The sequence below is a fragment of the Harpia harpyja genome, chromosome 7, assembly GCF_026419915.1.
Source record: "Harpia harpyja isolate bHarHar1 chromosome 7, bHarHar1 primary haplotype, whole genome shotgun sequence".
NCBI lineage: Eukaryota > Metazoa > Chordata > Aves > Accipitriformes > Accipitridae > Harpia > Harpia harpyja.
Window position 1 is genome coordinate 43,183,328 of NC_068946.1, and position 17,001 is coordinate 43,200,328.

The window sequence follows — 17,001 nt, forward strand, 5'->3', positions numbered from 1 at the left end:
GTAGATAAAAAGCATTATCCAAGGACATCTTAATTTAAAAAGAAGTCCTCAAGTAATTTTTAAACTGAGAGTAATCATGAATTTAGGTGTCGAGCCTGTACTGAAATCCACAGCCAACCCCATGAAATCCTCATGTTCATAAAATGAGATGAATTAATAACCTTAGAAACTTACCTGAATAAAGGCATAGAATATTAATTCTCTGTTACTGGCTCGTGTATACGAGAAGATGATGGTGGAGGAGACATGCTAAATTCAACTTCTTTTCTCTCAACTGTTGAACTTTGGGCCCAAAATTTTCAGAAACTGTCAGGTGTACTTTAAGAATTAATGCTTTTTGTGTTAGATTTGGCTCTTCATGTGGTTGAGGATCGAGGATGTAAGACTAGCTCATTCATGGAAATGTAGGTGAGATTATGGACATTTTGGGGGGTATGTGAGTATGTTGCTCTATTGCTCTCAAAAGTGAAGTACTTGCAGATAGGAATTTCTTTTGTTGTTCTATACTTATTGCATCTGTGAGGGGTTTAATCAAGCAGCTCAGAGTGCCCACAGATAATGGAAGTCTTGAGGGAATATATAAAAGCAGCTGGAGATAAGTTTCGTGTACCAGTTTTGCATATGAAGCTTGGAGGCTGCTCAGGGCCAGCCTGTAAAGAAGGGTGTGGGAAGCCCTGACCTAGGAGGAGGGTGAGCTTGGAATCCCAGAGCTGCCATGTAGATACCTGGGCTAATGAGAGCACAATGTGGTTACCTACCAGTGAAGAGAAGTTGCTGAGGTTTTGGAAACTTTACCTTCCTAACTTCCAATGCCAGTGTCTCCTTGTATCCAGTACTGTCTTTTGACAACTCTTTGGGAATGTAGTAGCACTGAAGGAATCATGCTTATAGTTACATTGGTCACTGTAACTGTCCCAGTTTGTCAACAGGAAAAATGCAATGTCCCTCTTTACCAGTGGAACTTTTAGGAAGAGTTTAATAAGTGGCCATATGATAGCTACACAGGAGTATATTATTTTCCTTAAGCAGAATGAATTTGATTAATTATATATTACAGATAATTAATAAACTTACAAAATAAACAGAAGATTTTGGTAGAGCCCAGAATCATTAATGGTGCTGTTGCCTGGATAGAAGTCTAGCTTGAGCCTTTGCACCTGGTGATGACAAAGTGAAATGACCTGAAGTTTACATATGAACTTTCAAGAATTATGGATACTTTCCATTGTTTGGTCAGCAGAAGGCAAGAAGAAATGAATGAAGTATGAATCATCGGAATGAGTTCAGGATTGTAGTGCATGGGTCGATTCACTTAAATGAAAGTGCATTTCTACTCTGATTTTATTTATAAGGAATGACCTGAAGGTGTGTGCTACATCAGAATCGCTGAAAGCTTTCAAAACAAATTTTTGAAAGATAAAAAAATTGAACTTTCATTTGTTGGACTAATGTAGACTTCCCTCAAAATAGTGCACAATCAACTAATGCTTTGCATTTTCAAACTGGTTGTAGTTAAAACATTTAATATAGTTTCACTAACATGTTTTCAGTAAACGTATATGAAGATAGGTTCTAGATATAACTTGGTGTTTGTTTGAAATGCAGTATGTTGTATTACTCTGTTTAAACCTTCAAAATTGTCTTTGTACTTTTAATAGGGTTTTTTTTCTCCTAATTAGATTGCCTGGATAATTTTAGTAACCATGGGGTCTGCAATCTATTTAATGTATACAAACTTCATCATGTTATAAGTATGTGGGTTTGCTATGAGTCTGGCCTACTTTTCTACCTCTTGTAGCAAATTCATGTACTGTGTTAGACCCAAGTCAGCAGGTGGGCTACAGTGGAAATACATGCCTTCTGGGTAGCTAAATTACCAGCTTCTAAACAAATGGAAAACTAGGAATGCATTAGCTTCTTAGCTGCTTTAGATTAGCCATGAAAAATGAAATTTCTCATGTCCTTGCATCCACGTGTGCATACTGTACTGTGTGCGCTAAGGTGGTTGTCTTCGTGTATAGTATGTGATGCGAACTCTCTTTAAAAGAACTCTTCAAGTCAGTGAATCAGTTGCACTCTTGGATAAATTAAATTTCAGTTAATGACCTACTTAACTGCTTATTTATTAAGCTGCTTAAAATTGGTTAGTTTATTGTAAGCCCAAGCAAATTGTCATTTTACTGTGTGCATTTACATAAAAGAATAGAGGATGCTGAAAATTCACTTGTGAAGCTTCTGTATGCTCTGTAGTGCCCTAACCAAGCCAGTATTGCAGGAATGTTCTGCCCTTTGATAGGGAACACTCCCTAGAATTGCTTCATCACTTGAAACCTGAGCTCAGGCAGGAAATGTACAACTTACTCCCTCCACAGACCTGAGAGGTAAGTGGAGTTTCATTGCACAAGTTCTGTCCTTCTCCAGTTGCTGTAGCAGCATGTGCTTTGGATTGTTAATTCAAGTGTCTAAATATTACATGCTTAGCAGAAGACACTGAAAAATTATAAGCAGAAACCTTCTTCATATGCAAAGATTAATCTGATTTAAATCCAATTTAAATAATCCATTTGCATATAGAGAAAGATTTTAGCATAAGTGGCCATGGTACTGTCCATGACGTGGATATGCACACATAGTAGCACCTTGCTTAAGTTAACCTGCTGCTTAAACCAGTTGTTCTCAAACTTTTTTTGGTTGAATCTCACCTTTTGTCTTTACTCCTATTTCTTTTGGGGCTGCAGATTTTACGTTGGAGCTTGCAGTCAGTCCTTTATTTGTTCCATACTAACTTTAGCTATAATATATTTTCACTGCAGAAGTTTGCAACCAGCGTAGCTGAATTTTTATCAGTTTTGTCATTTTATATATCAGTATTTGCTGGGAAATCAGATAGTTATGATTTTTAACCTCATAAGCAATAGCTAGCCATATCACTGTTGTGCTAGTATGTTTTCAAAATGTATAGCAACAACGGCAATACCTGGTCAGGAGAAATAATATTGTCTGTGTTCTTGGTGCATGTATTTCTGGAAGAAAGGAGTAGTGAAGATGATATGGCTACAGTTCAGGGCCAATTGTATTGTAAAACAAGTGTGTCACGGTAAGACCAGCAATTGCAGGGTCTGTCTGTGATTAACAACTGTGTCCTTTTTGTATGGACATAAGCTGATAGAAGCTTAAATATGGGTTGTGTACACATGATTGGCCACAGAGCAGTTACATGTAATAGCCCTGGCAGATCTCAGAAGTATTTTTGAGAGAGTGTGTGATGGTGAAGGCATTTTAACATAATCCCTACATACTTCCATAGTTTCTTTGCTGACATATGGGGAAAGAATAACTTTGAATGTGATTTGCAGAAAATAGTCTGTCTTTTGTCACCTACCTCTCTCTTACTTTCATGGCTGTTATATTTCTATTTTGTAGAAGTATTTCAGGATTTCAGTTAATATACTTAGTTATAAAACCTTATTCTGTAGTTGCAAAACCCTCTTAGTTTCGTGGAAGAAATTGTCTACTGCAAGATAGCTGTTCAGGCTACTATGTATTGTATGGGGGACATGGAATATAATGCTTCATTGCCTAGCCTGAAAGTTCAAAACTTGGTTTCCTAAGTCCATGAAGAAAACATTCATGAATGACTGATGTCCAGCATGGTGTGAATATGAGCTCCATACCAGAAAGATGCTAAACTCCAGACTGGAACAGTATGTGAGAAATGTCTTTATGTGTGTGTCCTGTTCACTTCTTCCTTCCTTAAAGAAAGTGAGAGGGTATTGCCCTTCAGGTCTGCTAGCTAGATGAACTGTTGTTCTGACCTAATATAGCTGGTCCTGTTTCCTTAGTGAACTCATAATACAGTGCCTTCTTTCTTGAATATGACCATTTCATTTATGTACATTGAGAAAGACTCAAATCACTGTCTGTGACTATTCAATGATTTTGGTTGGTTGGAATGAAGATCATCTGTGTTACAGCAAGAACCTTGCTGGGTCTGCAGCTTGGGTCTGTTGAAGGATATGGTGAATGGTTGCTTGGTACTTAAAGGATTTTGAGGATCACTGGGGGCAGATTTTCTCCTTGCTCACTCTTAGGAATTTGTTACTCTGAAATCCAGAAGCTTTCTTTCTAGTTTAAGGCAGTGATGAGGAAGGAAGCAATACTGTTGTTCTTGATCAGCAAATAAGACAAAAATAGGGGAGAGAACAGGAGGCAAAGGTGAGATTTGCCTTTTTCTTCCCTGAAAGCGTGATGATTTCTGGCCTTTAACAAATCTTTTTTTCTGCTGCAAAATTGTGGATTGTTGAGTTAGACCCTTCTAGCTCACTACCAAATGGTTTTGTGAGGACTGCAATGCTTACCTGGAAGCTACACGGTCCTACTTTGTGCACTGGTGTTTGTATTCATGGGAAAGGACTCTTAAGATAACCCGCACTGTGTCTTGGTTGATTTGTCAGTTATTCAAATCCTTGTAAAATATGCCTGTCAAAGGGTAGTTTCTGTGGTATGGATAAACTGTTTTTAATCAAATTGCATGCTTTTCCGAAACCACCTTTGATTCAGCTCACAGGCAAATACCACTCAAATCTTGGCTATAGTTATTGGTTGCGTAGCTGCATTGATAAAGATGCTGATCTTTATGCTGTTATGGCTAGTAAGGTGATTGACTTCTAGATTGTGTCTACATGACAAAATACTGTTTGTGAAATGTTATGTTGTTGGCTCAGGTTACTGTTATGGAGGTTCAGTTCCTGTTCTTCTCTGTTAAAGTTTTTCTTCTGCCTTTTATTTTTGAGGCTTGTAGAAGGCACAGCAGAAGCAGCCTCTTCATGAGGCGTTGTCAGACGTGTGCTTTCTTGTTGGGCTTTACTTTGGAGTTTTAATGTTTGCAACAATTTTTCATTATTTTATCATTAAGAGAAAGTCATGAGTTTAGCTTGCAGCTGGTGGGTTTATCTGGTATCTTTATCCTTTCTCAGTTTTTCATGTTGGTTTAGCAAAACAAAAATAAACTTGCTGTAATTCTACATGAATATGGCATTGCAGTTCTGAAGCCAGAGTGACTGAGTAGGCAAAAAAAAAAAAAAAGCTGTCTGGTAAGGAAACAAGTACTTTTTAATCTGAAAATGCTGGTTAAGTCAAAACTGAAACATTTTGCAAGGATGAATTATCATCAAAAAGATTTTTTTTTTTATGTCTGAGATGTGTGGTCATGCTGAAAGAGCTGAGGACATGCTCTAGAAAAGCAAAATACCTCAGGGATTTTTAGGGCAGTTGCTCAGGAGGTTGGCTGCAGGTGGTGGGAAGAAGGTTAAACTGAAAAGTCCCAGCCATTCCTGATACAAGTGGCTTGGATCTTGGTCTTCCACTTTCCCATGAGGGCCTAAGTAAGCTATCAACTATTTAGGGAGGGGATCGATCTTTTACTTGTTACCCCTATTGATTTGTGTATATTGGAGCACAGATATCTCTTATGATCCAGGCAAGCTCTCTAATCACTGCTGGGATGTTTGCTGTCCTCTGCTCAACTCTCCTTTTTTTTATGATGATACACCCCCAACCCCACCCCAAAACCAGGAAGCAAATGTATAAATGTTTTTGAAGCTTCATAATTTTTCACAGAATAAAGAAAATCAATCATTTTATATTCAGTTTTGAGAATACATGTTTTCTTTTACTCCTTTTTAAGGTATTTTAATTTTCTATCTCAATATATTCTCTACTTAAGTTATGAAACTTTCTGTTTGCTTATGCCCTTGTCAAAGGATGTAGAAATAGTTTGCTGAGTGTGTAATTAAGTGAATCACAGGCTCTGATCTTGTGAGGTACTTAAGAAAGTAACTAGTATCATTGGATAGGGCTAATGGCATCAGGTGTGCTCATAAGTGCTTTGCTGGACTGGGGTTGCATGATAATCATTAGAATCTTAGTTTTGAAAAGTGAAAGTCACATTTCAATTCTTGCATTTTATTTATCAGCACTTAGCACAGGTTGGTCACAGTCCCTTATTTGGAGAATAAGAATTGCTTGTGCTTCCAATCTGGACATGTAAATCCAGTCAAATTGACTTAGACGGAAGATTCAGTAGTTTGACAAACCTTTACCTATTCATGTTGTAATTTAAAAATAAAAAAACAAAAGGAAAAAAAAATGCTAATGTTTTTGTTATCTCTGTGTATTCTCATGTCTAGCAATTATACAGTGAATGCACAGGCCTTGCAGAATAATGCATCAAAATCTTTGTGTTTTCTTTTCTTCATGCTTTTTCTCTATAAAGCTTTTTGATGTAAGCATTTTTTTTTTCTGTTTTGCACTGAAATTAATTACTTAATTGCCTCTAATATTGGGAGCCTAGTAGCCATGTTGCCCAGCAATTACAATACTTTTTGAAGTGAAAATGTGGTTCTGAATCTTTAAAAAAAAACAAAAACCAACCAAACCAAACCCACAAAACAACCCTAAAATAGGGAGGGAGTGGACAATAGGCAGAAAGTAAAGGACTGAGTATTTTGGAATAAGATTGTGTTGTAATTTGTAGGACATCGTTTCGTTATTGGATACCATGAATTTAGTTACACATTATTCTTTTGCCTGTAATGCAGCTTTTTAACAATGGACTTGCTGTGTGTTGACCTTTGAAGTATGACATTCTTGCATTTGTATTTTTCGATCTTTTTAAATTTTATTTTTGTTTTGCCTGAAGACCCTGTGTGGACAGTAATGACCGCACGTTTCCGATTGCCTGCTGGCAGAACCTACAATGTACGAGCATCTGAGCTGGCACGAGACAGGCAGCATACGGAGGTGGTCTGCAACATTCTTCTCCTGGATAACACTGTACAAGCTTTCAGAGTTAATGTAAGTAATTTGCGTATTGCAAATCAATATCACGAAGCTTGCTTTCCTTTGCTGGATTTGTATGGCTAGAGTTTGACTTTCAAAATAGTGTTAAGTACAGAATAGAAGGGGAAGTTATGTTCAGGAAGGCATGCTTGTACATGTACATACTAAGTCACTGAACTTAGTCATTCTGGCATCTTCTATAGTACTAACACATCTTCATTTCAAAATTGAATATAAAAAGCATAATTTATTTCTGGTAATTCTCTTCATGGATTAAAGCTGTCTAGTGGAAATGGAGGGCAGTTTTGCCACTGAGCTGAATGAGAAGCAAGCTTTTGTTTTGCTCCATTCTGGTTTTTGCATTTTGAGCATGAGTAAGGTGTCATGGTAACTCTTCTCATCACTGTGTAGCTAACTATGTTCAATCATGTGTATGATTATATTTTGTTACAGCTGTCATCTTAAAGTACCTCTTTGCTTTTTGCTTTTCTCAGATTATGTTCTTATTCTATGATTTCGCTCGCTTAAACTCACCACCTTCTAATGCACTAATGAGGATGGCAGGATAGAAAACAGGAAGCTGGTTGCTGAATGCTGAGGACTATCACTGGGAAAAGTGAATAACTTTTATATATGAGCCTGGAATTTAAAATAGGTTATTCATAAGATTTTCTAATCTGTAATCCTTGATAAAGAATTGAAATGAAAATGTTCATAATTTTGTGCATATGTTCACACAAGTGCAACCATTTCTTTTGACTTCTTGAGGAAAAAAAAAAAAACCACAAACAGCAGGCAAGGACCTCACAAGAAAACGTTAAAGCATTTAGAGGGATCTTTGTGTGAGAAGAACCAGAACTCAAACAGGAAAGAAGCTGTGGGGTGTCCTGGGGCAGGAGAACTCATTTTTTACTTGATAAGCTATAGAATTGTTGGCTTAAGTGGAGCAAGGTTGAATAATGTGATGGTGAAAGTTACAGGTGGCATGATTATTAAAGTTTTTCAAGAGAAAATTGAACTTCAGCAAATAGAGTGAAGGAATAGCTTGTTGTCAAATAAGACTGTGGGACTTAAGTTGGGAAGTGAGGGAGAAACTGAAGCAGTTCTCAAATCTATGTGAACACGTTTAATTTGGACTTTGAGAAAAAGTTCTAATGCTCAGCAATTGTATCGAGTTCTGATATCCAGTGTTCAGTGAGGATGTTGATACATTTGAATCTTTTAGGGAAGGTTTGTGAGAGTGATTGCATTTCTCTGTTTTCTAATTAGGTGGTTAGAGCCTGTGCAGCCTGCAGCTGCCTATCAGAGGAGTGAAATCTCTGTTACCTAGATAAAACTTGCAAAGATCCAGTGTCGAGTAACTTAAGATTTAGAGGTAGACTTGGTGGTTATTTGTTTTAGATACTTCGATCAAGATAGAAGGTTTTAGGATGTTTTCTTGAGATATTTTTGTAGAGCGTTGAAGAGCTATTTAATTTTTCAGGACTTCTGAGTAGTTAAGGGTAGCAATTTTGGATGATGGACCTGGGGGAGGGATGACCAAAGACTTTAATTTATCAACATCAAGCCTCATTTCTGTTCTGGGATAATTTCTCCTATAAGCCTTTTCCCTTTTTGTCTACAATATCCCACTGCTCTTCTGTATCTCTTACCTTCTCATCCTTGCTAACATTTTCCTGGTCTATACTGCCTGCCAAAAAGCAGTATGTGCACAATGTAGTTGGAGACAAAGCATTAAAAGTGTGTGAGAAATTAAAAATGTTGTGTTCTTTGCTTTCAGGTACATGAGTTTTCTGTTAAAATATCTGTCTTGCAGGTTTTTGTTTGTTCTTGTGAGTTGGCTAAAATAAGGAATAATTGTTACAAAACAGGTATGGGAGATTATGCTCCCTTTTGATCTAGGTGTTCAAAAGCTGTATGTTGTTAGAGAATGTTAGTGCTTGTCTAGAGTAGAATCAGCAGTTATAAATCCTCAAATGTCTATTTTATCTCTCCCAAGAAAAACTTATATAACATGTTCTCGCCACCTCCCTAGTGTACTAAATATTTTAGTTGCATGAATCACGCTTTACTGCTTATACAGATCAGCCTGCAAGTTTGTCTATTAAAACTGAGTTTAGGGAATAAAAAGTTCCTTGATGCTCAACATTTTGATCTCAGGTCTTAGCCTCAATCTATTTTTTTCAAAAATAAGGAGTAATAAAGTATTCAGTCATAGCAAATGCATGCTAACCTACATGGTATACAGGTTTTCAGGGCTTATTGCTGTGTTTTACTTTATTGTGGTTGACACAATACTTGGCAGTAAATATTTATGGAATTGTTTTCAAAACAGGAAGAACAAAGATAACATCAAATAAATTAGCAAGGTTTTTTTCTCCTGGTGATTGCTATAGGTATTCTGTATGCTAATGATTGTAAAGTTTAATCATCTGGAGTATGCAGTGCTGTATTAATAAAAATGTACTCAAATACTTTTTCTTCTCCAACAGCAAAGTACTGATCACAGACAATGTCTCTTGATAATTTATGTGGCATGTTCTAAGTTCACATTTCAATCAGCCTTTTCCATTGATCTGCAAGATAGGCATACTTTGTGCTAAGCCTTACCTTGTATAGAGTGTAACAAATCAAATCAAATAATCCCTGTGGATTGTAGCCAGACAAAGGTTATTTTGGTGGCAGGCAGAAGAATCAGTTGGAACTAACCTGTGCCTATGTTTGAAGGAGAGAAATCCTTTCTATAAAATGCTCTGCTTACCAAATGAAGAACTCCTACTTGGACCCTGAAAAGCATAATTCATAGAACGCGTGGCTGGAAGAAGTGAGGCTGACTTGAGTTAATAACGTGATCAGGATGATTTGCATTACCGTAAACCTGCTTCTTCAAGATCAAATTGATTTAATTGGTTTTAATTAATTGTTTAAATACCTCAAATTGTATCTTTTCTGTGCAGGCTGACTTAATTGTATTTCCTGAAAGCCAGTACATGGATATGGAGATCACACTAAACTTGAGGGAAAACTAAGTCAAGGTAGATGGGATGAGTTGTTCTGTAAGCAACGCTAGTGGGTTAGCAGTCATGACAAATGTTTCAATTTGGAGCCTTTATTATCTCAGAATTCTCCTCAAACTTAATGAATTTACACTCTAATGGAAGTAAAATCTAAAAATCTGTAAAATAACCCAAAACAAAACAAAACAAACCCCACACCAACACACCTGTAATTTTAGAAGCGAAAACTTTCAATAATTTAATCTTCAGCATTACTTGCTTCTGGTTTTTCTTTGACCAAAAAAATAATAGCCTGCTTGGAAACTTTTTTTAAAACAAGGTAACTTTTTGCAAAGCTACCATAAGCTGAGGAGTGAAAGGAGACAGTAGTGCGGCGCTGGCTGTTTGGGGATGCGCTTGCTTGAGTTGCAACACAAGTATTGGGGTGAGCTGTGAGAGGAGAGCTTCCAGTGTTGTCATTAGTGAAGGAGCAGCACAGCCTCCTGCAGACCTGTGATCAGCAGAGCCATCTGACCCCCTCCAGTAAAGCTCAGGACCTGTCATCCCATTCCTCTGTCATCAGAAGTCCAAATTTGTTTGGACTGACATGGCAGCAATATCGCCTGGTGTTTGCTGTAGATGCGGCCAGTTCTGTAGGCCAGCAACAAAACCAGAACGTCAGTAATATAAATTGGGAAGATGGTGGTAGTTGGTAAGCAGGTATTAAACCTATGTAATTGCAGATGCTTTCCTAAATTTTCAAATATGGGTGTTTGTAAACAGCTGACAATCATTTTGCGATTAGAAATTAATGTGTATATAGTGGTACTAGATCTTGGCCACTAGATGACAGATACTTCATAAAGTGCAGCTAATATATTGATGTCTAGTGTTGATGTCAAATTTGTTCTGAAAGGCCAAAATTTGTTAGACATTTTGCCTCCAGCAATGACTAATAAGAAGTACACATAACATTCTAATATTCCAATTCAGAAAAAAGTTGATGTTTTGTATCTATCTACTGCAGTTTTATATTAGATATTTCCCATTTTTCCATATATTTTTCCATTATTCCCTGTTTTAAGAGGAAATACTAATGTTTAACTTTACCTGTAGGAATAAAGCAAGTTTCTTTTTATGCTAATCCATGTTTATTGGGTTTTCTTTTTTATTAAAAAAAACAAAAGTAGAAACTTGTTATCAGACCTTTTATTTATAGCAGCTATTCAGTGGTTATGACAGTAATACAAGTATTTTGGACCTTTCACAACAAGCAGGATTGTGACCTTCACCTGCTGTGGCAAGCTGCAACATCATTATATAAATATTAGAGATGGGTTAAACCGAGGTCTGGTTTTACTAGATGCTTATCTTTATTTTGTACTGAGAGTAAAACATTGTGATCAAAACAAATGCTTCATGTTAAAACTAGTCTTATCTTACCAGATTTGCTGCTCTGTTGCAGGAGAAATGCCTTCCTTGCAGTCATTAAATGACGTTCTGTATTACTAAATTCAAACTGATCAGCAAGTTCTAAGCTTTTTTGTTAGGAAACATGTATTCAGATATTTAAGAAACAGTATAAATTCTCAGGTTTAGATTGGAAAAAAACTACAGAATTGATATCTGCATGTTATTTGAAGAAGTAACAGGTCAGCTGTGGTAAATGTAAGCCTAAACTTGGGTTCCAAATGTCTCCCGTTTTCTGTTAGTTACTGTCATAAGTTCTTAGTTTGAGTTCTGATTTTAATCTACATGGGGAAAAATGCCAAGAAGCAATTAGTGTTGCTATGTAATTTTAAAATTAGTTTTATTTGCTGAAAAAATTGTACTGATTACTGGTTTATTTCAAAATATATCAGAAACTCCTAATTTAGTAAAAATGAAAGTGACTATTTTTGGATTGTATATAAAAATTGCCTTATGCATTTATACTGTTGTGTATTTATTATGTTAACATCTGTTTTTTTCTTTGCTTGTTTTTAGTTATTGGAAAGTAAATTTTTCAGTAGTGAACTTTTTAACAATGGTGCTCCTACTGGCTCTTCATTATGTTAAACATCAAGAAATTTTCTCTAATTTTTTTAAAAAATAAGATCTTCTTTCAAAGTAAATACAGTATTTCTTAGATCGCTTTAACCTAGCCAAATTTATATGGGACCTGAAACACATGCCTTACGTAATTTCAACTTAAATGCACAGAGCTATTGTTGTGATTGTACTGCTGGGATCATTTCAAGCATGATTTGTTGATAACTATTTTCTAATTTTTTTATTATTATGAAATAAATTGTCAAGCTTCTTGGAGTGTTTAGCCCCTAATAAATGTTTTTTTAACAGTTTACTCAACTTCAGCATAATTTCAGCTGAACAAAAAAATGAGTTTTGCTAGGATGCCCTTAGGTGTAACAAATGTCTGAATGCGATTTGTAGATTTTTCTCGTATATGGATATAATGAAATTCTTGCAACCTTCTTTTGACCTTTTAGTTAAATACTTCTGTTTTAATGGCTGTAAAAGTAAACTCTTGTATAATGTCTATGAGAAGTGAGGTCATTTGGGAGCAGAACAGCGCAGGGGTTTTTGTTTTATTTGGGAGCAGAACAGCACAGGGGTTTTTGTTTTAAAACTTTAAAAATATCTTATTGCCTACAGTAAACAAGGCAAGATGTATCAAATCCACTGTAGATCAATAATACTTGGCATCTAGAAGATTATTAGAAGCTTGCTTGGTGCCAGAGAAGTAGAAAAACTGGGCGGAAAATAAATCAGTCATCTCTCTCATAATTTTTTTGTTTGTCAGTTGTTCTTGCAGAATTATTCCTCATCTTTTGTACTTCAAGAAGCTCTGACACTCTAACTTCTTTGGGAAAGCCCCTTCACTTATCACCAAATGTGTTTATTGAGTCCTGTCATAATGGCACACTCAGCGTTCAATTACTGTGTTGGCAGTATTTTCAGGTTAAGCAAAAAATTGCTAGGTACCAACAACTACAGGTTCTTTTTATATCCTTTTGAGGGTAAGATTTGTCCCTGTAGTAGAAATCAAGTTTGTTCACTTCTCTCTGAAAAGCAATGTTACTGTCATTCAGTTCATTTGAATTAGTTCATTTAGAATGAAGTAGTATCTTTGAGAGAATGCATTTAAATGACAATTCTCAGGTAGATATTTGGCAGCTTCAGCTGTCTATGTCATTTAACTTTGGAAACATTTTCAATATGCTGGTTCGTTTAAATGCAGGAACAGATTTTCAGATAAAATAAGTAAGAATAACTTGTAGAGACCTGTACTTTTAAATTCAGTGACCCAACCAAGGCTGCAAAGTTCTTTGTCATATCCTAGCCTTTTTTCTTTTTTTTCAGTACTCCTTTTAAATATCAAATTTGGCTAATGAATGGTTTTCAGAAATAATAATGTAGCTAGCTGAGAAGTGAGAAATTCTTGCTGTCAGAAAATGACAAAGAGGAAAAATAATAATTCCGTACATATGTTTCAAAAAGAGAGATGAAGCTCGTTTAAAAATAGTGCTCCTGGGATACACTTCATGATATTTAAAATTTAGGCTGCTAGAGAATTTCTGAAAGAATGTGTGTGTGCTCTGCCTGCCTGAAGTTTGTGTGTCCAGTTATATATTTGTTCATTAAAAAAATATATGTGTTTGTTTTCTGCAGAAACATGATCAGGGACAAGTTCTATTGGATGTAGTCTTCAAGCATCTTGATTTGACAGAGAGAGATTACTTTGGTTTACAGTTGGCTGATGAATCTACTGATAACCCTGTAAGTTGACTCCGTTTTATAAATATGATTTTACAAATCATAATCATATTCATCACTGTGCTCTGTGTCATTGTAAAGAGAAGTAAATAGAAGCCATTGCAGTATTGTGCCATCTTCTCCAGCTGTGTCATTTGAGTGGGTCAGTATCACCTTGTAGTTATGATAAAACTAAATGTTAGTATTTACAAGTTTGGAGTAAAAGGTTGAGATCTGTCCTTATGAAATAATAACTTAAAAGGATATTGCTTGTTTTATTTTATATATTTACTAGACTGCATGATCATTGTCAGTTGGGATAAGAAATAGTAACTTTTTTTTTTTTTTTCATTAGGACTTACAAAAAAATGAGGGTTTTTTAGATTGTCCTGTACAGTGTTTTTGTTTCTAGCCCAGATACCTAGTAGGTCTTTTAATAGTGCTTCATATAGTCCACTGTCTGACAAGGGCATTCAGGTCATCACCTTAACAGAAAAAGGGACTCCTTTGAAAATGAGTGTTTATAATAGTTCATGCGCTTTAATCGAAAGGAAATTCCATAGGACTGAAACTTTGTAAGTCACCAGTAGAAGCTAATAGATGCAGCTGTAATGTTCAGTGGCTGTAATAGTAATAGCTATACTACTGAGATCATGATTGCTTGAAGAATATTTCCTGAATACTTTCTTTTATAGGTATCAAATGTTCAATACTTGTTTTAAAGTGCAATTTAACTAAGTATTATTCCTTTTAATACAGTTCTTTACCTAATTCCCATTATGTGCATGTCACAGTGATGGGGTCTAAATTTATCTCCCAACTTGTGTGTCAAAAGTAATTTTTGTTCACAAAATGTGGAGAATGTGATCTATAGAGATAAGTGACACAGTGAAGTGTTAATCATTCAGTAACTAAGGTGAATTTCAGAAAGTAGTGCAACTTTCTTTGATTAGTGCAGATTTCATCTGCTGTTGTTTTACCATCAAGAGTGATTCTTCTAAATAGAAGGAATACTTTTTTTATCTTACTAAAAGGTTGGGGTTTTTTCTTTCTACTTATTTTTAATGTCTTTTTTTAATGTAGAAGAGGAAGAAAGAAGTCCCAATACAGCCATAATTTTTCTTCTGCCTGAAAAGTGAAATACGTCCACATTTCTTTCTTCTCTAGAGCAAATTATTTTAAATTATATTCTTTCTCTAAATTCTGGTAACATTAAGCTTATTAATACGAATAAAGCTGTATAGCATAGTTGTAGATATTTAACAAAGTTTTTTCTTTTGCAACTTTGTGGTTAGTTCTGTTAAGACATTGGCAGGCTGGCCTCATTTAATCTTTTTGTTCTAAACTTTGTTTCCAGGCTGAAAAGACATAGGCATGCTTTAGAAAAGGCTGAATTACTTTTCAGCTTTGTTTAAGAAGTATTTAACTGAATATCACTCAATATTTTACTAAACATTCAGAAATCTGTAGTGTTGCTCATTCTCATTTATCTGGCTTTCCAAAGATTATACATCTAAGCTCTCTTTTTTTAGTTTATCTATCTGGAAGCAGCTGAACACAACACTGTAATAGAAGGATCTAGTTAAGAGTTAGTCCAAAAGAAGAATGGCTTCACAGCTATTTGATATAAACACATGCTTTAAAGGTTTAATATTCTTTGACTTCTAAATATTTTTTGGCTTTTCAGCACATATCTAGTTGCTGTGAAAACAATGTGTCGGAGCTAAATAGAAATGTTACCAATATTAGTCGTGTAAGCTTGAAGAATTTATGTGTTTGACTAATTTCAGTTTTTTGTATCAGTTTACTTTTACACTCAGTTCATTTGGACAAAGAAACCAGATTGGATTGACAAATATTCTAGTTACTTGTGAAATAACACAGGGGAATATTATTAAGATATAGTCAAAGGTGATGGGGAAAAGGGGATTCTGCTAAATGAATGTGAAATCTCTATCATTGTGCCTAAAGTGGATTTCATAAACTGCACAAGCTTTTATGTTTTTGTACAATATTAATGTCACAGTAGAAGTCAATGCAAGAAAGCACTGATGCTGTGTACAGCTGGAGCGGTGTATTTGGCTAGGCTCTTGGGCTGTGGGTGCCTGGAGCAATGCTGAGAAGGGGTGTTGGTGTGTAGTGGGAGTGAGGGTGCAGCGAATACTGTCAGTGTGGGTGCTGGAGCACCCTTGGCAGGAGGGAGTGAGGCAGGCATCATTGCTGGGGGAGGAGAGAGTTCAGAAATGGCTCTTTAAGGGACTGGGGTACAAACTTCATGGGTTCCCAAATCTACCTGCCTCTCAGACTTAGTGGGATGTAAATGGGATAACTTGCCTTGCTAGCAGTACCGTGATTCATAAAGTTCTGGTACTTTTGCCTAAATACTGTCAACTTCAGCTTCTTTACAATATTAAGTGGTTTAACTCTGCAGTTTCCCAGAGAGAAAAATCACCTTTTGCATTTGGGTCGAATGATATCACTTGGAAGCATGGATATTGCCTGTTAAATATGGTTCAGAAAAAAGTTACTGTTCTGTGGTTTGAGCTATGCTAGTACATACCAAATTGATCTTTACAACCAGAAGGGAATGTAAATGCAAGTTTTTCTGCTAGACATTTCAATTCCAGGTTTTCTGGATTAACTGTGATCTCAAAACAGTACTTCCCACAAAAAACCCAAAACAAAAGCCCTCAAAAAAACAAACAAACAAAAATCCCCCCCCAAAAAAACCCCCGAGGATTATCAGTTAGCTCTGTGCATTTACCAGATACATTGGATCATAACCTCTTGCTTAAAGATACTCAAGTATCTTTCACCATGTTTTGAAAGATTCTTGTATAAAATTCATGTGTATCCCTGGCTGGGGAGTCCTTTCTTAAGCCTTTACATTTAGTCTTAAAAGTTAATTGGTCCTCTGTGAGGTTTTTTTGACATAATCATACTCTGTAAGCTGTATCAATCTGTCTCTCTAGTTCCTGTTAAGTCATCTACTACAAGGATACAGCATTTGGATGTCGTCATCATTATTTGTTATTCCCAATTAATAAAATGACTCAGAACTAACTTCGGATTCATAGTGTGTGTCAGCTCAGGTACCTCTGTGTGTTTGCTTCCTCCTTCCTCACGTGAAAAAAACATAAAAAGCCCTGTGATAAATGTGAGGTAGCTACATGCCATACCAGGTTAGGTCTTTGTCAGTTCATAGGAACTGTGGCCATATTAACCATTTCCTGAGGCTTGTGGGCTTGCATTGCAAGGCAGGATGAGGAATTGTAAGTCTATCTTTGTTATAAATACTGTTCAAGTTAATTGAACTACGTTGGTATGTGCAGAGTCTGCTAGGTTGCTCGTGGGGAGTGGTTTATACAATTTGTAGGGCTTTCCAGAGAACCATACCTCTATCTGAAAT

At 36.0% G+C, this 17,001-nt stretch overlaps 1 protein-coding gene across 2 annotated transcripts in view; it reads left to right on the plus strand.

Moving 5' to 3' along the window:
* Nucleotides 1-17,001, plus strand: part of PTPN4 (protein tyrosine phosphatase non-receptor type 4) — a 121,119-nt gene that overhangs the window by 35,954 nt on the left and 68,164 nt on the right. For both annotated transcript variants that reach the window (XM_052791112.1, XM_052791111.1), the window contains exons 2-3: nucleotides 6,701-6,855; nucleotides 13,509-13,616. In XM_052791112.1, coding sequence (XP_052647072.1) covers nucleotides 6,718-6,855; nucleotides 13,509-13,616 — 246 coding nt within the window. In that variant the 5' untranslated portion in view covers nucleotides 6,701-6,717. The remainder of the gene's footprint in view (nucleotides 1-6,700; nucleotides 6,856-13,508; nucleotides 13,617-17,001) is intronic.